This window comes from Chroicocephalus ridibundus, chromosome 1 (genome assembly GCF_963924245.1).
Source record: "Chroicocephalus ridibundus chromosome 1, bChrRid1.1, whole genome shotgun sequence".
Lineage (NCBI taxonomy): Eukaryota > Metazoa > Chordata > Aves > Charadriiformes > Laridae > Chroicocephalus > Chroicocephalus ridibundus.
In genome coordinates, this window is record NC_086284.1 from 74812657 (window position 1) to 74836287 (window position 23631).

General features: G+C 39.0%; 1 protein-coding gene across 1 annotated transcript in view; it reads right to left on the minus strand.

Moving 5' to 3' along the window:
- The window catches only part of ATP10A (ATPase phospholipid transporting 10A (putative)), a 118604-nt gene that overhangs the window by 20044 nt on the left and 74929 nt on the right, over positions 1-23631 (minus strand). Inside the window, exons 6-11 of the mRNA XM_063340047.1 lie at positions 21476-21609; positions 19663-19915; positions 9332-9549; positions 7609-7803; positions 5643-6204; positions 49-152 (exon numbers count right to left, since the gene is read on the minus strand). Coding sequence (XP_063196117.1) covers positions 49-152; positions 5643-6204; positions 7609-7803; positions 9332-9549; positions 19663-19915; positions 21476-21609 — 1466 coding nt within the window. The remainder of the gene's footprint in view (positions 1-48; positions 153-5642; positions 6205-7608; positions 7804-9331; positions 9550-19662; positions 19916-21475; positions 21610-23631) is intronic.

Consider the following 23631-nt stretch of genomic DNA (forward strand, 5'->3'; position numbering starts at 1 on the left):
TTGTCAAGACTCTCCTTAAAAGCAAACTAAGAGTCTGCATTTACTTACTCTTTTTGCAATACAGAGGGTCCGCAGCCCATCTACAGCATACAGATTAAGGTAATTCTGGGTTTTGCTTTGGATTTTTTTTTGATGTTTGCCCCGAGGGTCGTCTAGATAAGAATAAAAAAAGAAATTAGTGATTGAAAAATAACAGCAGCTGAATGGCCTCAGAGAATAAAAACTTGTCTACAGTACTTACTGTACCGGCACTTTATAACTGATACTTTTACAGAGCTGCTGATGTCTCCTGGGAAACTCAAGTAAAACATTCCATTTAGAAAAAAAAGTCTTGTCTTTTTGTTCTATCTTTTCTGTCTTCTCTCTTCAAAAGTCATTGTGAATGTATGTTAGAAAGACCTTCTTTTTCTTACTCCTTAAGTATTTGTTTGGCCTGAATAGTTTAAGAAATCATGATAATCTTCACAGCAAACAATAGTGTCAGAAAGAGAAGTATAATTTCACATACACTACTAGCAAATGCTTCTCCACGTCTCATTATGTGCAGAAAAATTACACTTAAAAATAGCACTTTTCCACCAAGGTTAGTATCTCAAAAGACCAGAAACAACGCTCTGTTTCATATATCTAACTGTATGAAGGTACTTCTGTTACTGCTGTGCTGATACTACCTATCAATCAGCCTAAATCAATGCAAGAAGTTCTGGGTATGAATGTGACTTCATTTAGAAGCGAATTTTCATTCGTGCACACCCCACAGCTACCTTCTACCTTGAATGCAGCAACACAACTTCCACTTAGCTTTACTCTTCACTTAAAGCCATGTGTAAGAACTCAAAATCAGGACTGAGCATCTGTTCCTTTTCTCTCTTTAGCTGGGCTTGGTTCAATGTGCTCACACTGTGATCAAAAAAGAGTAATGAATATGACGGTAACACATTTTGTTCCATCTCGTTACCTGAAATGATGTCTTCAAAAGTTAAAAACAGGTGATATGCATCTTTTTTATCATCTAGGATCAAGACAGGTTCATGTACAATGTACCGTAGTAGCAATCTTAAATAATATGAATTGCAGGGTTAGTACTAAAGTTAATGTACAAGCTGGTGAGTTTTGAGATTTGAACTATTGAGTGAGAACGACTGGTACCTTATGGCAGGTTTTTCTCTTCCCTGATGTCAGATTTTTTTTTTCCTAAAGTCTGCATGTTTTTTGGGGTGTAGAATCATTTCAGGATTATAATTTTGTAATTGGAGCTGTTCCTTAATGTAATATTTGTGTTACTGGTACTTGCACAGTAACCAGTCACGGAGTCAGGTGAACGCCACTCATCGCCAGAAGTCTGAGCACCTGAAGAGACCTACTGCATAGGTCTCAGTTCATCATCTCAGTTCACCACTGGATGCGCTCACCTCTCTCAACCAACCATACTGAGAACCTATGGCCACTACACCTTTATATTAAGCCCTTAAAACAGGTGTCTAATTTAGACGACACAAATATCTTACTGTTTATACTTTTCGGTGCCCATTTTCCCAGTGTGCATTCATACCCAATTTGATCTTGCTATGTGTGACCACGTATATACACCTCCATCTGTCTGTCTCTAAACTTACACAGCATTCAGCACTTACATATTTATACAGCAGCACAGTGTCTAACCGGGTATTCAGAGGCTCCAGCACAAAAAACACACACAAGTACTGATGTTGTAGGAAGGAAGGAGCTGGAATCCCAATATTCTGGTTTTTGTTCCTGTTATCTCAACCATGTATCAGCACATTTTACTCCCTCTCTAGACATTTTCTCACGTTTAAAGACTGTCCTATCCTTTCTAGGTCTGTAAAGCTGGGAGTGTACATAACCAGCTGTTCCTAAGGACTCCATAAAGACTGTGGTATTTCAAGCACTCCTTTGTTTTAGTTCTATCTCTCATTAAGGTCATGTGGTGAATACTGGTAGGGCCTGTCCATCTATCTATTAATGCTACCTATGCTATCACTATAGAGTTTCTCAAAGTGTCAATACAGACATACTATTCCAGAAGAACACCCCTACAAATATTATTTGCAACTGGAAAGCCCCTTCTTACACTACAGCTTGTGGCTCCAACACACGCACCACGAGGCTCCTTCAGAAGCTATTAAACCAGCTCACAACTAGATTCAGCTGCAACATAAAGTGGAAATGTGCATATACTAAACTGTCAACCTGACACAGTTTCATTTACCTTCTTTTCTATTTGTGCATGATAATCTTTTTGGCAAATGTGACTTGGCTATGTAATATACGACATTTTTTTTCTGGGAAAAGTACTGCAGCAAATCTTGTGGGCTTCTTGTATTTGTGAGTCAGCTTTTTTAACTTTAGCAGAATAAAATAGGCAAGCACTCTTCCTAATTTATTGTGACACATTACTATTCTAGACAGAAATGCCATATTTCTTGCCTATCTCCCACAAGACTGTTTTATGGAAGTGGCTATTTCATTCACTCGCTGATTTCAAATGGTGCAAACTTGAATAGGTTTAAACACACCAAAAGTAGTTTCTATCACTTTTAAATGTTGTCGATCACTTCAGATCTGTCTGAGTGCCACGGGCACTGACATAGTGATCACAATGACAAATGCTTATACCACTTTCAATGAACAAAGACAGTAATTCTCTACAAGTAGGGATGCTCACACCTTTTTCCATGCAAATTCTTAATTCCACCATGGAAGACTGCATCTCCCTTCTCACCAGCCTATCAATGAGAGCTAAACCCCTTCTAGCTCTTCATGTTCCTCATCAGTCTTGCCCTGAGATTTATCTTATGCTCAGAAGTTGAAAGGAGGGAAGGAATCTCTTGCAGATAAAACCTAGTTGTGGGAGATTCTTTTTAGCTGGGAGGCAGTGTCTATGCTGAGCAGTGTGACCCCGTGCACCATGGAAGTGAAAACCTGCAAATAAGTCTTCTCCAGAAGAGAGCTAGCGGCATTCTGCTTGCTTCCTTTCCTTCCATAATCACAAGCTGCAGAAAGCCAGCCCAGTCATTGTTTTCTCAATGACTTATGTTCACAGTTCCTGTGCGAGCTGGTTATTGACTCAAACAGTAATTTTCTTATTTATGAACAGGGTGACTCTTGAGATAAAGTAAAAACAACACCCTCTTGGGAATAATTTCAAGGCTTTTGGAAATATCTGTATGCTATCAGAAAACATCAGGTTTCACAGTCTCAACTAGATACATGGGCAGAACAAATGGAGTAAATTCAGAAACTTTTTAAGCTTTGAAGCTTAGGGTGATTTCTGATTTTCTATAAGACACAGCTGAAGCTATAACACAATACATTTGCTTCTGGCTGTTCCTCATGTCGTATTTTAAAATGCTCTACCTCCCAAACAAACAGGACCTTTGTGTCTGATAGGACCCAGTCGTGCAACGCGATGTTAGAGCTGGGAGATCAGGGACACAGTGTTGCCTTGATCTTTCAGTCCAAGAGCACAAGCAGCACAAAGTCTCAAGATGCAGGCTTGACTGGTGTACAATTTACGCGTCCCTGAGGCACTAAGATAGCAAAGAGGGAGCACTGGGATTAGCTGTCATGTCGATTCACTTATTGGTCAATTCCTTGAAATGATAAATGCCTGAATTCTCATAGCATCGCATCTCCTCTCACACCATAACCAGAGACCAGGAGGAAACCACCGACAGATCCTGCGATATAGATGATAGCCACAGCATAAATCTTGTAAGGCTCCCTCTACCTGGGGAATACCTTCCAGTAATGGGAAAAAGATGCCGATCCCTCAGGAACTGACAACATATCCACTGACATTAGGATACTGCGGCAGAGACTGTGAATTCAGTTCCAGGAGTGAAGCCACTCAAGAGAAATGTCAAACGCTTTTCAGACAGAGCCGCTGAAACGCACAGAATTACTGAAGCCAGCAGTGGCTTAGAGGGCTAGAAAACAAAGGAAACTGCTTATGAGGTTTTAGTGGCTGCACTTCACATTGCTTGCAAAAGTAAAATATACTAAAACTCACAGTTCAGTTTGGGCTAAAAAACTAACAAAAATGGGCACAATTCCAAAGCCACATTCAATTTGCTTGCCTGTAAAGATGGTGGAATGGCTGTATTTGCCCAGCTACAGAATCTGGTCACTGCCAGCACCGATCTTCAGGAACTTCACTCTCCCTTCTCTGACATACGCCACCTTTGGTAACGTTGCCACTTGGCTTCTAACTGACCTTGTTGGTTTTACCCAGGTGGGTCTGAGATCTGCCTCAAATTTGCCTGAAAATTCCTTGATCTGTTGAGTAGACACAGCAGCTGCAAACATAGTCTCTTATATGGTGACAAAATATTTGAGACTTGGCATAGAATAATATTTTCTTTTTAATGCTCAGTTGTCATTCTGAGAACTTATTTTCAAACATTATTTTCTAGGTATGTTATAAGAAATTCCCAGTACTACAAATTGTCTGTTAGTACTTTGGAGGGAAACGAGTTTCCACAGATGCTCTATGTACCTTCTGTGATAACAGATCTTCACTAGAAAATTATTAATGAATACTTTGTTGATAGTTAAGGACAAGTTGTTCTTAATTTTTTTGGATCAGCTTTGATTTATATGGCTGTAAAAAAACCAACCTAATGCCAATATTTTTCTGTATTTCAATAAACTAAAATTACACAGTATAAGCCTTTCACAATTGTTTACTCCAACTAATGTCAAAGTAACCACAAATTCAATGCATTAGTGAAAGATGGGAAGTACCTCTAGCACTCTGGGGCTCTGTCCATTCATACTGGGATAACCTTTAAATACTGTATTAAATTCAGTGTTGAAAATACAGTAAATTAGATGCAAACTGACTCATGCAAACTGAAACCAGTGCGCCTCCTCTAACTTCTGAAAGCTTACAGGGTTCTTCTTGAATCCAACTCATTAGAATTAGCAGCTATTTAAAGTTGTCCCTGTTTCATGCAACATCTGGATGCTAGAGAAGTTCTCTGTGCTTTAGGGAAGGTCTCCATGTTCACAGCTACATGCCTATTCCCTGCTAGTCAACTACATATTTGAAGCCAAGATTTCTCATCCGAACAGCATCTCTCCTTCTTTTGCCACGTTTCTGTTTTGATGGCTGATTGACTCACAGTGCCCTTTAGGGTCATAGTCAAACCACCATAAAGGCGTTGATTCATGCAAACGTATTGCAGCAAAAGGACGTAAAGATTCACAACTGAAACAGAGAGGGGAGCTGCAACAGGAAGCGCTTGGGTTTCACATAAAATACTCAAATAGCCAAGCACTGCCAGGCAGGCTTTCCTGAAGAAATGTAAATTGCTTTGGCAGAGTTTCAAGGAATTCCTTTAAAATAAAGTTTGCTAGTAGAAGATGTTGTACAGAAACTGATTTAACTCATTCTTGTATGGTGAGGAACCAGTAATTTGTTACAGAAAATTTACTATAATAACAAAGTATTATAAAAGAAGAGAGACGGCTGCCATTCTACCATTCCCTTTATTCCCAAGAAAAGCAGGCAGGTCTGCTTGCTAGAGAAGGGAGTAAGATACGATGAGTTTTTCAGTAGTTAACCAGAACCACCTCCCTCCCACCCAGACTCCCACAAAGGTAAGGAAGAGGTGTACCTGAAGAGCAGGGTAGAAGAAGATCCATAATAACTGAATCTGCTCCTTTAGTGTAAACATTTATTTCATCTGTGAGAGGATGTCTGACGACTACTGACATCCTCTTCCTGACGGAATCAAAGCCCAAGGTATGTAATACTTCAAAGCTTAATGTCCCCAGGTGAGGTAGCTCCACTGATACCTGGTCAGACAGCCTTCCAACCAGGGAACAGTTATATGCCCTTGCTGCATAGACAAGAGCAGCTTCATCTGGACTCTCTGCTTCATAACGGAGTTCTCCTTCCTCAGGTCCACTCCCCACAGCTGTCCTGCCTTGCTGGGAGCCGTAGCCATTGTTATTGATCTGTGCAGAGTACGCCAGCTTCTCTTCCAGTTTTAATAAAGTGCTATCCGTAGATGTAGACGAAAGCACACTTAAACCAAATCTGTGCATTGATTTGCTTGTAGCTAGACTAGATGAACTGCTGCTGTTAGACCCAGAGGTCAAGCGACTTGGAGTGAATCTTCGTATGAAGTCTTCTATGGTTTTTACTGGAGATTTTAGTTCAAATCGATCTCTAACCTTGAGAAGTAAAAAACAAATGAATGAACAAAAAAAAAGAAAAGCTGTACGAGAATTCTGACGCCGACATTCAGTCTGAGCAGCTCCAACTAAAGAGGAGAATTGGAGAACAAAAAGTAATGGCATTTGTATTTTGAGAAAGGAAAGTAAACAGACAAAACTGACTCAAGAGCAAAAAACTTACTAGAACTTCAGAATTGTGCCTCTGTGTGAAAGCACATATGTTTGTATTAAAACCATTTTTTTTCTTCTTGCACCTCCTCAAATATGACTAATGGATAGACTATCAATGTTGCACTGCCACCAGTAGTGCATACTAAAACCTGTTCTGTTAGTAGGAAACATTGGCATTCTTTGTGCATATTCAGTGAAGGTAGTAAAAAAAAAGCTAATGAAAGAGTTTTCTATTGAGAAGTGTGGTATCAGAAGTTTTATGAGAATATGCCAATGTCGACAACATTCTCAATGGGAACATGTTGAAATAAATAATTTCCGCTGTCTTCTCTTTCAGCATCAAAGCATTCTGCTTCACTTTTATCACTCATCTCGGTTTACTTAAATCTTTTTTTACAGATACAGTGTTATTAATAGTAAAAGCATATTCATAGTAATATATATTAAATTATTGTATAACAGCATAACATTCCTGAAACAGCAGAACTGAGCATTCTCCAAATGTTTCCCTGGCGCAAAAACACGTCATTTTGCAGACTAGTTCACTTTTTATTCCAATCGGGAACAGAAACAATCCTCAGAATTTTCTCCAGAATGGAAATTCCAGCTGCTGGCTAGCTTTAATACTACATTCCATAATATTTTTGTCTTACAGATCATCTTGGGATTGCATTTTTGAAATTCTCATTCATCAATGACATTGGTTTAAGCCAATTTAAGCAGTAATGATCATTATTTCTCATAATGTGCTTAAGATGCAACCTTTACATAATTTGAAAGTTTTAAGCCATGTTTTTCAAGTATATTCTCTTTTTAAACTTTTAAAAAATGTCTCGGTGTTTTCTTAATTTAATCCATACGTACAAAATATTCACAGACAGCTTATATTCTTTTCTGGGAAGTCTTGCACATTTACAAATTGGTTTCCATACATACTTACACACATACTTACCTTTATTAAGTGAATAAATTACAGTATAAGAAACTGGGAAAGTTTCAGAAGTATCCTGAAACTGTAGATGAAAGTATATCTTACTTGAAGGTAAACTGACATACTCCATTTAACTAATGCTTAACTGAACCTGCTCATTCACATAGCGGTTCTAAGAGTTGTCTCACAACTAGCTCTAGTCGTTTCTCGCTAGAACAGGAGGTTTTCAATTCCTCAATTTACAATTCGCATTAATGCAAAAGAGGCGTACACTCTCTTTCGCTGCTTCTTTAACCCACCTTCTGTCGGGGCTGATTTGGTGCAGTAACCACAACTGTATTACATATAGTCAAAGCAATGAAGAAGTCAAAAATGTCACATAGTTCTGGACTCAGATGGGATAATGGCTGCTCGTGGCTCCTCATGACCTCCAGATGCTTTGCACATTCATTCACTTTTTCTAACAAGCGTGGGTCAGGTGTGATGTCTTTCTCCTAGTAACAAACAGCAGCGGTTAATAACTGTGATTCTGCAAATTTCCAAAGCAGCAACATGCAATCGAAGCATCCAAAGCAGGGTCAATGTCAAGAGTTTTATGGTGGCCTTACAGCACAGAGTGGAGGTAAAGAGGACTGTAAGACATCCATTCTAGGCAATAAACAGCTAACAATGAGCCTTCTGATAGAAATGGAAATGAGAGTAACCGTGTTGTCAACTTTTTCACTACAGATAATTATAGCGGCAATATTCCTCTGGGGGTAGTGGATAGGAAAAAAGTTACATACTAATATTTCTCCCTCTCTCCTGCCTAATTCAAGATATTTATTATCTAATACTAAAGGGTGGTACACTACAGAGACCAAAAGAGTGGAAAAATTAGACAGCCATGCCATTCAAAGCTCTGTCTTACGTCAGCACAATAAAATAAAACCATCTTGGATTATTTGTTAGAGTACAACAACCATCCACACGTTTGAGAGTAATTCATGTGTTTTTTCACATTGAAACACAGAGCAGTTTCCACTTCATTTCATCAGCACTTTCCACTTCTTTAATCCATTACTTGTCAGAGAAAACCCTGGTATTTCTTAAGATAGCAAGATGCAGGGATACAAAAGATTAAAAGATAAACTGACCTAAGGCTCTTTATTTAGTAGAATTTTATCTGCTGATGCTCAGCAGCTGATGAATCTCAGCAATCACAGAACCCCGTGTGTAAAAAGTGCAACTTTGAATTGTACGAAAAGAATTTACTCTTGACTGAAATCAAGAAGTTCCCCACTGTAAACAGCATCTTTCTGTGTCTACATTTGTAATTTGTTTTGAGGGTGAATTTGTGTCAGCAGCGCAACAATGCAAAACCCCTAGATAGATAAGACTTGGCTTCTCTACTGTCGTATGACCATTCAGCTTATGTAAAACTTCCATGGAATTACAAGGGCACAAAATAAATCAACAAAAGCAAAGTTGTAAGTACATAAACTCACCAACATTTTGAAATGTAAAAGTTGTTCTTTTTTTTTAAATAAAACACATGCAGTCCACTGATAATCTTGAGTCACACTAAAAATTATGCTACGGTGTATATCAACAGTGTCTAAGAATTGGAATACACGGTGGCCAGCCCAGCATTTCTTAATTTTAAAATCCTTTGACATAAGAGAAAAGGAGGGGAGGCTTACGCAGAGCAATTAGAATCCTTGACACCAAACCATACGCTACTCTCAGCTTCTGAAGACAGAGGGAAGGAATACATTTTCTTTTCAAAATCAAGGTATATCTAAAACAAAGGTTTCAGATTGTCTTTACCTTCAGCTTGTTCCCACAGAGAAGGTATTTAGATAAGATCTATGCCTACACTTGATTGTTTTTGTACAAATGGCTGTAACTACAGAAGAAAAAATGCCAGCATGAAGTCTATAAGAGGTACGCAATGTGCTAAGATTTCTTTACCTTTCCCTTTTCAGGACATTGTTCTATTAAAAGACACAGGACACTATGCATTTGGTTCTCCTGACTTACCATTGGGCTACTGAATGCAGTGTGCTTCGAGAGTATGCTTGCTCTTTTTGCTTCAGCTCTGCTACCCGTGCGCCGGTGAGTTTTGGTGCTCTGGCTTCTATGGATTACTTTGATGCTCTGATGGCTGCAGATACTGTCACGTTGGGACAGAGTTCCTCCTTTTGGGGCTGCCTCGTCTTCCTCAGAATCAGGTTCTTGGTACATGGCTAAGCGTTTGGCTATCAGAAAAAATACAGAGCAAGAAATGTTGCGTATGTTAAACGTGGCTGAGAAAGAGGGAGAGGGACACGGTGACTTTGTTCAAGTGATCTGGTTTTAATATTATACTGTGCTTTCACGGTAAGAATTAATGACTCCATTATCTGGGGATAACAAAGTCTATTCTTAACTGAATGGTAGTACCTAACAGAGGATGCAGATAACATAATTGGAAATGTAATGCAATGCACTGCCTCCCTCATCATCACACTCTCTCTGAAAGGCAGTTAGATTCTGCGGTAGCTCAGTGCCTTCCTGAAGACTATTTCACAGCTCAGCCTGGTTAAATCAAGCAAATAATCTGGTCTTCACTTGCAGTCTGTGAAGGAAATAAACAATCCAGAAAAATTTCTTGTCCTTTCCAGCAGAATATGGAAATTTCACAGGAAGTGTTTTCCAAGCAAAAATGTCGCATCTACCCAGTACCAATTAACTGACATCTGAATTGCCCTCAGAACAACACACCTACAGAGCACTGCTGCCCTCATTTTATAAACAGAGATGAGGAACAGACAGCGTAGAAGCCTCGCTCAAGGTCAGGGTCATCTGTTGCAGAGCAGGGACACGACCCTAGATTCTTGACTCCTAGCCTAGTGCTAAAACCATCCTAGAGTCCGTCCCTTCCCTTCTGAACAGCAGGATAGGCAGGACAATGCAGCATGCAGTATCAAAATCAGGGTACCCTCACCTGCTGCAACACTTGTTTCTATCACAATTTGCTGCAGTGAGCCATACTTAGTGTACACAGAAGGAGTTTCTCCAAACGACACATTTTAGATGAATGCTTCCTCAGTCAAGACTCCAACTACAACAATTAATGTTAGAAACCGATCCTGGCAGTTTGATTTACAGAAGTTAAAAAAGAAACAGAAAGAAGAAGTGTGAAACAGCCGTGGAATCCAGCCCCTGTGATGACAGATTCCATTTAGCTCTAACTGATGTATAACATATTTTTCCATTCCTAAAGACCATGGGCATTTAATAATCTGAGTTATTCATTAGGCAGGCACATGCCACTTTACCAGGTATCTATTTCTCCTTCATTAGGTATTCATTGAAAGGCTTTTCATTATACTCTCAAAATAACCCACACTATTCAGATATACAGTACAAGTTACATACTTGTGGCTCGGCTTTGTTTCGGTTCTCTGGTGTAACAAATTAGATTTTCCTAATGTCAAATGATAAACCACTATCATGTAAGTTAATTATTCAGGCATTTAACAAAGAAAAAAAAAAAAAGGAAGATTTTTCTTCCAAAATACTTACTGAGAAAAATCTTGTATTACATATAGTGCACTTGGCATGGGATCACTTTTAACGCAGCTAGCTTTACAATCAAAGAAAAACCCATCCTTGCCATCCGCTGCAATTTTCAAACATGTTTTAGCTGTCAGCAAGCAGCTGGAGGAGCGGAAATCAGACCACACGCAGTACCTGGTGATAGCTCTATCAGTGCAATATCATACATAGAGGTGTTCTCAACTCCGTTTGGAACATGTACAGGCTGTGCCTGAAATGTGGGAGCTGGGAGAGCTTCCCAGTCCTGGCTGTGAATGCACCCCTGGTCGTTGCTCTAACTGCACGCAACGTCCTGCCCTGCACTCTGGCTCCTGCTGGAAGAAAATTCAGGCCATGGGGGTAGAAAGGGCCATAGTGCATTTTGAGAGATGGAGAAGAGGCTGCAGGGCACCCTGCAGGTCACTTCTGCCCCGTAGCTCAAACACAGCCCTGCAGCCCGGGCCCTGGGGCTGATGTAGACTAACTGTGGATGACTGAGGAGTTTCCTTCATTAGCATTATTTGGTGTGATTCATGCTGCTCTGTGTTATGTGGTGGGAAAGAGGTTGAGCAACATCCAACCTCACGTTCAGCGCTGTGAGGGCAGCTGCTCATTGAGCTGCAAAGAGAAGAGCACAGCACCGTTGCCTTCTCCTTTCAGTGCCTACCTTGTCCTACGATTTATGCAGCAGAACCTAGAAGACAGCTCAAAAAATTAGGGAGGTCTCTGGTCTCCTTGGCCCTCCTGTTGCATGGTAATGATCTGCAAGGAAATAAAGTTAAATTCACCTTCACAGGCTGCTGCCTGCAACTTGTTGCACATGCTTTGGGGCAGCATAGTTCTAACCTGGCCCATCGCTCTTGCTCACTAATTCCCACTTTCTTACGCTCTGTCAGCCCCTATGCATTTTCCCAGCAGAAGTGCTGATCTTTATAGTGTGAATTTAATTCAACTGATCACAGGTTTGTCTGTATCAGAAGGAGCCTACACTAAGGGCCCAAATTCATCTGCAGCATGTCATAAGCACTGATCCAGGCCCTCAATGAATATGTGAGCCAGGCTGCTCACTGCTCCCCCCCCAGCATCCCAATTTCCTTCTAAAGCAAACCCAGGCATGGGAGGAAGGAAGGAGCCATGTGGTCATTGTAGTGTGCCACTTGAAGAGGATGCCTCAAGTACCAGAATGGAGTGGCACACTGAAGGACTTCTGTCCTTCTCTGCAGTGGGGTGGTGTGATGGAGCGCACATCTGGGGAGGTATGATGGGGTGCACATCTGGGGAGGTATGATGGAATGCACACCCTGGGATGAGGCCTGCGGAGGGCAGTGCCCAGCCCGACAGTGCAAGCTCTGCTTTCATTACCTTCTGCAGGCTCCTAGTCACATGCTGCTAACCCCAGGTTGAAAAGCCATTGCTCACGATGATGCACCAGTAAGGTTTTCTGCACTTTGCTATTGTTTAAGACTGAAATAATCATAAGCCGCACTTTTTTGTGCCTCATCTTCACTAAGGCTCTTAGCTGCAAACCCAGTCTCAAGGAGAGTTGGTGCAACATGTGGACACTCAGCCTCTCTCAGGAAAAGCATAAGAAAAACTTGGATTTGCCATAGGGATAATCTTCCTCACTGTGGATGCTGGGCATTTGAATGGTAGACTGGCAGAACACTGCACCACTTCTTGTAACAGGTAATATTTCTTGACAGGGAAAGGACCGGCTGCAATTATTCTTTTCAGCTTTGCAAAATGTGCTACCCAGTTGGTCCAACTCCCTTCCGAGCAGAGTTTTTTAAAAAAAGGACATCTTTAATAATCATACCTAAGTTAAGCTTCTGCTCTGAAAACACCTACTGGAATACATGACTCCAAAGACCCTGAACTGATTATCATTTTATTCCATGTATAAAAACTCTACGGTTAAGCAGAGAATGCATTTCATGCACAATAGACAGCTATACTTGCATACTATATCTCTGTATTCTTCATTGCTCGCTCTTCTTTCCTACATTACATCTAAAACTATTTAGTTTATTCAACATAGCAAAAGCTGTTTTCTAATGCAACCCTCAGCTGATTTATTAGTATTAAACCAATAGTGTGGTGCTTTCTAGTCTATGGAATATTAGCTATCTCTTGCTCTCTACACAGATTTTCATTGCAGCACATTCATTTCATTCTTCCTGCCACTGAGAAAAAGGAGAAGGGAAAGTAGATACAAGATTAGAATCTCATTTAACCAAGTCAAATGTGATTCTTTTGATACAAATGGTGTTTTTTCAGTTTATATCAAGGTAAGCTTGATAATAAAAAACAGGCCGTATCACCTTTCAACATTTTCTCAAGTGCAGTCTTACATATTATGCAGCAAGAATTAAGAAGTTTGAAGAAATAAGAAAGCCCAGTTCAATTGTTATGTTATGGCTAAGGTTCACAATGCTTCAGCTGTGCAAAGCGTGCTTCTTTGGGAACACGCTGTTCTCTCCACCCACTCAGCCCTCTCCAACTCAGAACCTTTTCCTGTGAACGTTATAACCTGAAAGACATTGTTGTGGGATGCTTTTCAGTTTCAGCACTGAAAATTGATGGCCTTGATCTTTTGTCTGCTAGAGGTTTTTTTTATTAAGGGCAGAGACACAAACAGCTTTGAGAAACACAGCAATGCAATTCATGAAAGTCAAATTTCACTATCCTCTAGTTAATTTTATAATGATGGCAGAGAGAAGAAACAATAATTAATACTTATTCCATGAACACTCTTCCATCTTTCAGAAGACAACCACAAGCTATAAATAAAACTCCTATAGAATAATTCAGCTGTCAGTGTGGGGGCCCTGATTTCACCATGGGATAATTCCATTTTGCCCCAAACCATTGAATAAGGCTGTTACTGAAAGATCATGAAGTAAATCTAGATGTGCAGTACTCACTCACACCACCACACCACCTTATTTCCTTATTATTTTATAGTGCAAGCTAATTTCACTTTGACGTGCATTCTAGTTTCTACATAGTCAGCCGAGCAGCTAGCATGCTATAAATTTGTACAAGTGTGCTAACATAGTCTTAATTTACTTCACAAGAACTTCCCCGTAAGGACAAATCTTGAGATTAGAGATTAGAAAACAGCAAGATTTTCCTTCCTCTTCCCTCTTGGCATCCTCAGGGGCTTACAATGAATAACCTCAAGCCCTTCATTAAGAACTCTTTACTCCACTTAGAAATAGTGATTCCTACTTTTCTGGAGATTTCCCACAGCAATTGTGAGTGTAGGTATATGCTTAGAAAAAAGCATTACCTCTCTCTAAATATGAGTTAGTCTGTCTTCTGTAGGATTTAAAATGGGTCACTCCCAATGTACTAAGTTCTACATCTGCTAGCACTGATTGTCTTCTCAGTTACCAATTAAAATTTTTCAAAAAGCAATAACAAATGTAAAGAGAAACTACAAACAAGCTACACAGAATGCCTGAAGCAGCCAGTTCTGCTAAAGGTTTTGATCTTTCTGGGTAAGGCCTAAATGCACTATCCTGATTTCTGAAGATTGTCAAATTGCAAAGGCAGCAGATGGGAATTCCCTTTGGAAGCAACAGCTGCATCTAGGGAAAAGGTTTTATTGATTTTTATGACTTTTTAAAAAATAAATCCAATTCTCCAAAGTGGCTGGAGCGTGCAGTCCATGTTCTCCCGACTACATACAAAAAGTGTAAGAAATTTCCACTAGTAAACAGCCCCCCAAACTAAGAAACATATTTTTTAACGTAAAACACTTTCTTATGAAAAGTAGTTGCTGGCCAATCTTCGACAAGAAAAAATAGAAAGCAGAAACTCCTTCTCAGATTTACTGATTGAGAAACTTTGCATGTCAAGAAAAATTCACTGAGGTTTTCATCATCTGCGTTCACCCCCATAAACTTATTTTGTTCTTATGTTGTTTAGAGTTTTTTTCACAGTCATTGGAAGTAAGGGGGAGGAATGCAAAGAATGAAAAATTCAGATTTTTCAGATTTGTGTGGTTGCATTCATGGAGATTCAACTTGTGTTTTGTCAAAAGTTCCATACAATGGGTGGCTAAAACTAGAAAAACAGAGCTCACACCCCATAGGCAAGAGTGCGATTAATTCAGCATTTGGAAGACAACTAGGACAAATGTTGGGCCAAGAGCATCTGGTTGTAGCTAAATCATTTAACGACTTTCAGAAGCACAGGCAGCTTTTGGGCATCTACTATCTCTGGGATTAGCAGATACGCTTGGGGCATGGCCAGTTCCAGGAACTGTCAGAAGCTAGCTGCTAGCCTGAAGGGAAGAGCTATAGTATGGCAGCATCATTTTACATATAGGGAAACAATTACTTTTTTTTTTGGTGCTAACGTTCTTTTGGGCTAGAAGGAAGTACTGATTGGAAGAATAATTCTGTGATTTAATGACAGTATAGTGCCAATGGGTATTCCATAAATGCCCAGGACATTTATGAATGGGACAATCATTCTTTTGCTTGGAGTGGTCCATGACATACTCTGTTCCTGAATTAACACTCTGCAAATCAATAACCTTTGAAGGAGACAATAGAACAGATTTAAGAAGGCAGGTCATACAGACGTGAGGTGGGAATTCTCTTCACCTGTATTTAGAATTCTAAACTACAGAGAAACAGGCACGTATTAGGCAACAAACCTAGATGTCTAAAACAGGCCTTATGAATAAGATCCTACAAATGCTAAATTTTCTCCATTAACTGTAAAGTCACTAGAGAATTACCTTCCATACAAATATCTAAAATTAGGTAACAAGAATCCCACCCCTATCAACGTAGTCTCCACAGGGCCCAAATGGGCACTGCAAATTCCTGTAGTTTGATCCTGATCAGCGCATAATCCATCACCAAAATATTACAGGTGACCTTAACAATGATGAATATTTGATAGAGCTTGCATCATGGAATTGTTGCTAAGTACTCTCACACCTTCCCTCACAGCCTCCACAAGCGTTCCTGCATTCCTCTTTGGTGCTAAGCTCTCGCATAGCAGTACCCATGAGTAATACTTTGTACTGCCTCCAGTTGGCTAAGAGACTGTCCCACGCTGATGCAAGTTGCTGGCCTCTATTATTCATGTTTTTGTCACCTCTTGTCTAGACTAAAACAATGCAATACTCCTGGGTGTAGCGCCATCAGCCTCATAAGAAATTCAGCGCCAATGCAGAATTCTGCAGGAAGATGTTTCCTCCAGCAAATCAATGAAAACTTCCCCTTCTTCCCTATACTACCTAAGAAAAGTATTAAATGTTGTTCATGGTTTCAGTTTCTATTTTAGAAGCATTTGATTGCTTCAACCCTGCATGAGGTCCACACAGGCTTCTGTGATGAAAACCATGATTAACATGTCCACGTCTGATGAAAACCAGAACTCACCCCTCTAAGCATACAGCTCACCTTTCACATGGGGAATTTACATGGCTTTGTGGAACAAATTCCCAAAGAAAATAAGGATGCTTCCACCACTCAAGAAAAAAGACATGCCACCTCAAATAGGTCAAACCTGACACAGCATAGCTTATGCCTTTTAAGTAGCCCCCAAGCCCAAACAAATTGTGCACTGCATGCACAGGGAGGGCAAGAAGGGGAAAGACCAAGCTACACATAAGGAAAGTCACACACATTGCTTAATACACTAGTGGAAGGAACTCAGATACGATGATGACAAATGCAGTATAACAAATCCTGCAGAACAGAAAAGAACGGGATAACTGCTCCTAACTGTGAAAAAAATCTAGGGAGAAAAGCTTGTAATGCAGCACAGAGAAAATTTGTGAAAGCTATGCACAATCGCGCGCGTAGACGCAGCAGTCCTACATTATGCAGAAATGCTTCAACAGAAAATTAAAGTTCTAAAGTGAGGAAATTTCAGACCTAAATCTGCCACTGTAGGCATAACTTCCCCCCCCTTCCCCGCCCTGTGTGTGTGCATGGCTGAGCCCCAGAATACAGGGCTTCTAGATGACTTCAGAGGAAAATTTGCCAGAACTGCGTAGCATGGGAAAAAAAAAAGTGTGTTACATCTTAGCCTTGTTCTTGGATATTGGCTGAATGGAGCTGTTCTGACTGAAATTTGTCCCCCAGAATTCATGCCTGAGGCAAACATCTGGCACGGAAAACTTGAACTGAATAGTTAAAAGTTTTGTAAAGCTACCCATAACTGAAAACAGGATCTTATCATGAGAAGGGTCAAGCAACTGGAATAACAGGCACTGCTACTCAGCCACAGCAGAATATCAAACTAAGGCCAAAGAGCTCAGAACCAGGATATTTCCATTCTGAGCTATTTGCTTTTACAGTAGAAAATGACCTGTTAACTCCAGTTTTTGAATCTTGACCCGTGTACAACAATTTTAAATTCATTTCTTCATCTAAAGTGACACTCAGAATTTGATTCCAAGTAACAAACTACTATGCTTGAAAAATAACTCAAATAAGTGAAGAAAGACACAGATCGTATTTGGAATAGATAAGAAAAAGCAGAAACATTTTACTTGATGTTCTGGCATATATGGCAGCCTCAGATCACTTGCCAAGTAAAAGATTTCAGAATTTTCTAATTAATGAAGTCTTCAGCAAAACCTGAGGAGCAGAGCAGGATGGCATCAGTTATAACATATGCCCCAAAACCTCAGAGGGGAATTCAGATACTCTGGTATAAGACATAGAAAAGCATCTGACAAATCATTTGCAAGTAATGAAATGTTGTTGATGCACTCCCTAAAAACAGAAAGAGGTGTGATAGACATTTTACCATACCTAAACAAGAAGGTTTCAGCAATAGAAAAGAAAAGAGATGGTTAGAAAATCAGACTGGATAATAGAGCTGACAAAAGACTTGAATGAAGAATAGTTTTTACTGTGTTATTAATCCTGATGATAGGGAACAAAATCAATAGAAATCATCACCCTTCATATATAGAATGACAAAGAAAGACCTATCTTCTGTAGAGAAGAAAAAAAAAAGAATAAAATATCGTGTATAAAATATTGTATATAAACTCTGTGTTAATTTAAAATTTATATTTGTCAGAAATTTTATACTGACTGGAGTTACAAGAAAGCCCAAACATAGCCATATGTGCAAAGAATGGCCAAAAAAATAATCAGTTTATTTTATGTGTTTATTTGACACTTCTGTTAGTAGTGAAATTCACTCTGCTTTCATTAACATTTATATAATCTGAAATCATAACAGGAAAGCATGTGCAAACTTAGATTTCTTTTAAATACATTACATTCGAAGAAAAAGATCTGAAACTCAATAGTCAAATTCGGGAGCCTTAGTTCAGCCTACATATTTGCTGATGATACCAAGCTCATAAAAATACCCTTTCTGCACTAATTTAGTTGGCAGCACCATAATCATTCCTGCAAGGAACGAAGTACACTCTGAAATTAGTACAAATAAGCAAATGATAAATGGCCAAGAAGAAGAAAAAAAGCACGAATCATCAGAGTGTCACAATCAGAATTAGGAGTCCAGAAACATACTCTTCATTCTTATTCTTCTGTCTTTCTTACCTACAGTACAGAGGTAGGAAGTCACAGCTTCTCCCTGTTTAAGTTCTTTCTGTAACATTTAAGTTCTTTCCGTAACACTGGGATAATAACACTACTCGAATACCTAGTTTTTGAAAAAGAGTACCTTAAATGTAAGGTCTCAGTACTACTTTAAAGTCGGAGAAAAAAGAACAATCCTTGCATAATCCAAAACTTCAAAATATCTTTTTCTAACTCGGAATCTTATGAACTCTCTAAAGTATGTTTTAGATTTTCCCATCGATTTTGATTATTTCTCTTATTCTGTCTTCTTTGTAAGCTGAACTTCTTTAATGGTCTTTGAGAAAACTTTCTAATCAGTGATCATTATATGTTATGTAGATTAAGAAACATATTTTTTGCAAATAGGAATGCAATACTGTAGCTATCAGTATTTTCCTACATACAGGTTAAGTATTTGAAGAGGGAAGATCTGTTATGTCAAAAATGATAATGACAAAATGTTAGAGGAAAAAACCCACAAATTACAAACAAATCACAAAACAAAACAAAAAATCACTTCATAAATTCAAAAGGGTGACGAAATGACACAGGGATGACAACCCTCACATTCCCTTGTCACAGAATGACTTTTTAGTGTTTCAATAACCTGGTACTTGGGAGCATTCTCTCAACTGCAGTATTCATACAGCAGTGAAGATACCTTAACGCAGACACCTGTCACACTGGAGCACTGAAAAGATTCTGACAAAGGTAACATAAAATTAGATCTAAAATGCTATTAGATCAGATTATGTTTCTTGTTAACGTGAAAACCAGCAGCTTCGTTTACATTTATTTCTCAGCACAAGTATTTCCAGGTATTTAATCAGACGCTAATCTGGCTGTATGCTTAAAACTGATATTTTACAGAATATACTCCAAACACACAAACCAATTGTGATACCAGCGGGACTATTCAATTTGCTTAAATTAGCCATGTGCTCAAGCGCTTTACTAGATCAGGAGCGAAAGCCAGGAGCTTTAACTGTCTTGCCAACATACTGTAGATGTTACAGAACACTTTGATAAGATTGTCATTGCCAGCTGAACACAGACACCAAATTATACTAATCTGAAAACAGCTATTACGGAGTTTGCTGAGTGGATACATGCAATTTCTTTGGTTTTCTTTTTGATTTAAGATTATAGTAACTTTTATATCTGCTTCAGATTGCCCAAAGTATAACTGTTAGATAGACAACAAGATCATGAGCTCACCGTTATCATCATGGGAATACTCTATTCCAGAAACAGTGCATCTTCGGAAAACCATCTTGTTTTCAGTAAGTGTCCCAGTCTTGTCTGAAAAGATAAACTGCACCTGACCTAAGTCTTCTGTGATATTTAAAGCTCGGCACTGCAGCTGAGAGTCTGTTTCTTCATCGTATAAATCTTTATCTTGATGAATAAAGTATACTTGGCAAATTTTAACTATTTCAATGGATACATACAAAGAAATTGGAATCATAACCTAGAATACACAAAAAGAAAGAGAATTAGGAGAAAACAGAAGCAAGGATACATTGAACTAGTAAAATCCACTAAACTTGGTACTACATTTACTAGAATGTAAAGAGGCTATGTACTTTAACCATGTACTGTAAAGTTATTAGCATGTTTGAAAAGAGTTTACTTACTGTGTTAGATGAGGAAAGCCTATGGTGAATTGCAAAGCTGAAATATATTATTATGTCTAGAAGGGTGATTACCAAAACTTGGGCAGAAGCAAATAATTTTTTGGCTAATAGGGTGACCTTGAAACTAACTAGGAAAGAAAAAGAAAACAAAAACCCCCAGACAGACAGTACAGTCAGAATCCTGTAAATGTGAAAGAATGGGATAAATATATTCTGCATAAATAATAGACGGTTTACACATTCACTTTGCAGAAATAGGAGAAACAATATAAGAAGTGTAAATCTCTCCACAGGAATAATCTTTTTGGCCTTGGCTTTTGCACTGCAGATTATCTGAATGAAGAACACGTTTTATAATTGGTGAAGAGAAAGATGTGAGACGTTTCTTCAGAAAAGATTTTCAACTGTTTCTAGAAAATTGTCAAAACTCCATGAAATATATAATTTATACATGAATTTTTCCCCGCAGATGTTTTCAGGACAGAAATTCCCTCCTGCATACATTATTTAGCGTCCTGAATTAGGTACGAGGGATAAATTATAGCCTGTATATAAGTGGCAAATGTGGCTATTTAAACAAATACGACAATTAAAGGTTGGTGTTCAAAGAATTCTGTGGTGAATTTTTTTAACCAATATCATAACCCAATACCTTACAGTAAAAAGTAATGTAACTCATCCTTTTTCATTCCTTTTTATAAAGGAGTTGCTGCCTCTAGTAACACAACCTCCTCTAGTGTGGCACTGGGCATACTTTCCCATGTCCCAGTGACACGAGTCTCTGTTACTTCTCTTGACTTACCACCACCTTCACCATTCAATAGATTTCTCTTCGTGACCAAAAAAGCTTTTACCAGAGCTTTTTACTTATCTGAGGCATGGAGTTGTTAAGAGCAGTATCTTTGGACAGCAGTTAAAAAAGTATACAATGTATGTTCATACCAGGACACTGTACCCGAAGGGGCACTCACAGTCTTTGAGGTGTTCCACAGTGGGTGGATACGAAGCATAAAGCTTGTTTTCTCCCAGCAGGGCCCATTCCATCCTATCTCTTCCTACTTTTTAAAAATAAAATAAAATAAAATACATGAATCTTTTGGGGAAGGTTCTCCAATGACTTTCCTCTCCAGCGCCAAGGGAGCTCTGACAGTTTACCGTGTGCATCAGCTTGTTTATTTTTCAGAGAAGTTATCATCTTTTTACCACTGGGTAGACCACTTCTTTTATTTAATTTTGCTTTCTGTTTATATATTATCATACTCCCTATAGCTAAAATTTAATTTTAAAGTGACTTAATGTACTTCTTTTTATGCTTGATACTACATATACTGCATATTTATAGCTTTGTTACAGCAAACTATAAACAGAGGTGACAGCATGTACAACTTGATTACCTGGAAAACTATGATCACTGTCAGAAATAAATATACTGAAGCTAAAACAGGAGACAAATATTTGCCATCAGGCCCTGGAACATCAAAAATTGGTTTCTTCTTCTCACCGTATTGCCATACCCATAGTCCATGACCTGCAGAAGAGTTAAAAGAGAGAAAAATGCAAATTACCTCCAAGGAAAAATGCTTATGGTATGAATTTGTTCTTAGACTTGAGTTACATGGGAAAGGGATATTTGTTTTCAACTATTCTGCATGATTTTTGGAAAAGGCTTGAAAAAGGCTTGAAAGACTTTTGAAAAAGGCTTGAAAAATGTTTTTTTCTGCCTTGGGACCTGGGGTTTGGGAAAGCAGTTTGTCTGGCCTTAAGGACAGCATGCAAGAGTTATTTCACATAACTCTATCCAAATAAGGTGAGCTGGCCAGTCTAAATTAGTAATTTAGGCTCTTTGTGTAATCACCAGAGAAAACTAGACTTCTTCAGAAAGCGACTCATTTCAGTGATATTTGATGTGTTAAAATGAAAGAACTCCATTGACTGCACTAGGTGTATCACTAGCCAGCTATCACTAAACTAGTTTCAGCTGGATAAAGTCAGAACAGGCTTTAATCTCTGAAATAACAGTATCAGCAGTCAAGAGCATGGAAAGCGAGGAACTAGGAACAGAAGAAATTCTAAGCCTTATTCAAACCCTTTTTTAAATTGACTGTGCTGATAACTAAATAAAGATAAGATTATTATTATTTTGGGAAAATGACATTCCTGTTAAAGAGACAGAAAGTTGCCTTTTTAAGTAGAGCACTAGGATTTGCAGTCACGAAAGACCTAAAATGGCATCCCTGATGTTTTTAAGGTTAAAAACAAGGAATAATTCCCCCATGATAAGAAGCATTCAAGCTATTTTTACTATATGTCAGAAATCATAAAAAAATGACAAAGGCCTACTGTAAAATTAATCTTTTGTAAGCCACATCTGACAAGGTCCTTTATGTCTTGATACATAAAACGAGCACTGAACTCTTGAAAAATAAAAACAGTATTTCAGCCAAGTGAACAAATTATTTTGTCCCTGTACTACCGACATGAGCATACCACCATATTGATGTCTTTACTGATGTCTTTATTTTTATTCTTGACAGCAAAAATTGGGAGCCCCGCACTGAGAATGACCTACATCAAGACTTGTTTTATAAATATCCTGACTCAGATTTTCAAAAGAATTAGTTAAGCGTCGTACCTCCACTTCTACATCAGCAGAAGGTACAAAAATTGCCTGACTCTTAGAGAACACAGCTTTGCATGTATTGAAGCACAAGGCACCTCTGGTTTCCAAGGGCTCTGGTTTCCTTTCCAGCTGTTTTTGGTTGTTGCCACCTCCAGCAGCCTTCTCTGGCCCTCTGCTGGTGGTAGCAGAAGTGACAGAAGGGAAGGTGTTAATTGTCACCTACTGTGTGCCACCTCCTCCGTTCACATTCACGCATCCCAGGGGCTTCAGCTGATGTGAAGCCGCTGCTGCGCACATCCCGGTGCCGCTGCTCCGGGGGCAACACCTGGGATGCAGCGGCCGAGGGGACAGCTGCAGGCAGTGACTCCCTACAATGAAGCCTCCCTACCACAGCACTTCAGCCCCTGAGGACCGGGCTACCCGACACTGAGACACTGCAAAAGAGTGTCATGAATGCAATGGAAACAAATATACTGGCTGATTCACGTCTGGAAAAACTCATCTTTAAGCAGCATTTAACAATACCTGGAAAAAGGCACACAGAGACGTATTAAAATGGCATAAGACTGTTAATAAACTACACCATGGTTGTTAGGAAACATTCTAGTGTTTATGCTGTATGACTCACACACAAACATTACAGAACACACAAACATTAAGGATATGGAATTCATATGCCATATATAAAGAATAATTCTGGGTGCCAAACATAAAACTCAATTCATTCTCACAAGTGAATGGAAAAACAGCCTGAAGAGTACTAACCTGAATCTCAGCATTTCCTTAATCACTCCATGAAGTCTAGAGAGTCTTCTGCTTGCAGATTTAGACTTTAATTTATTTCTTCTTTGTTAAAGCTGCAGCCTTAGGGACAATGCGTCAATGTTGTATACTGTCCCCTTGATTAAATAAGTAACACTGGGGAACAGC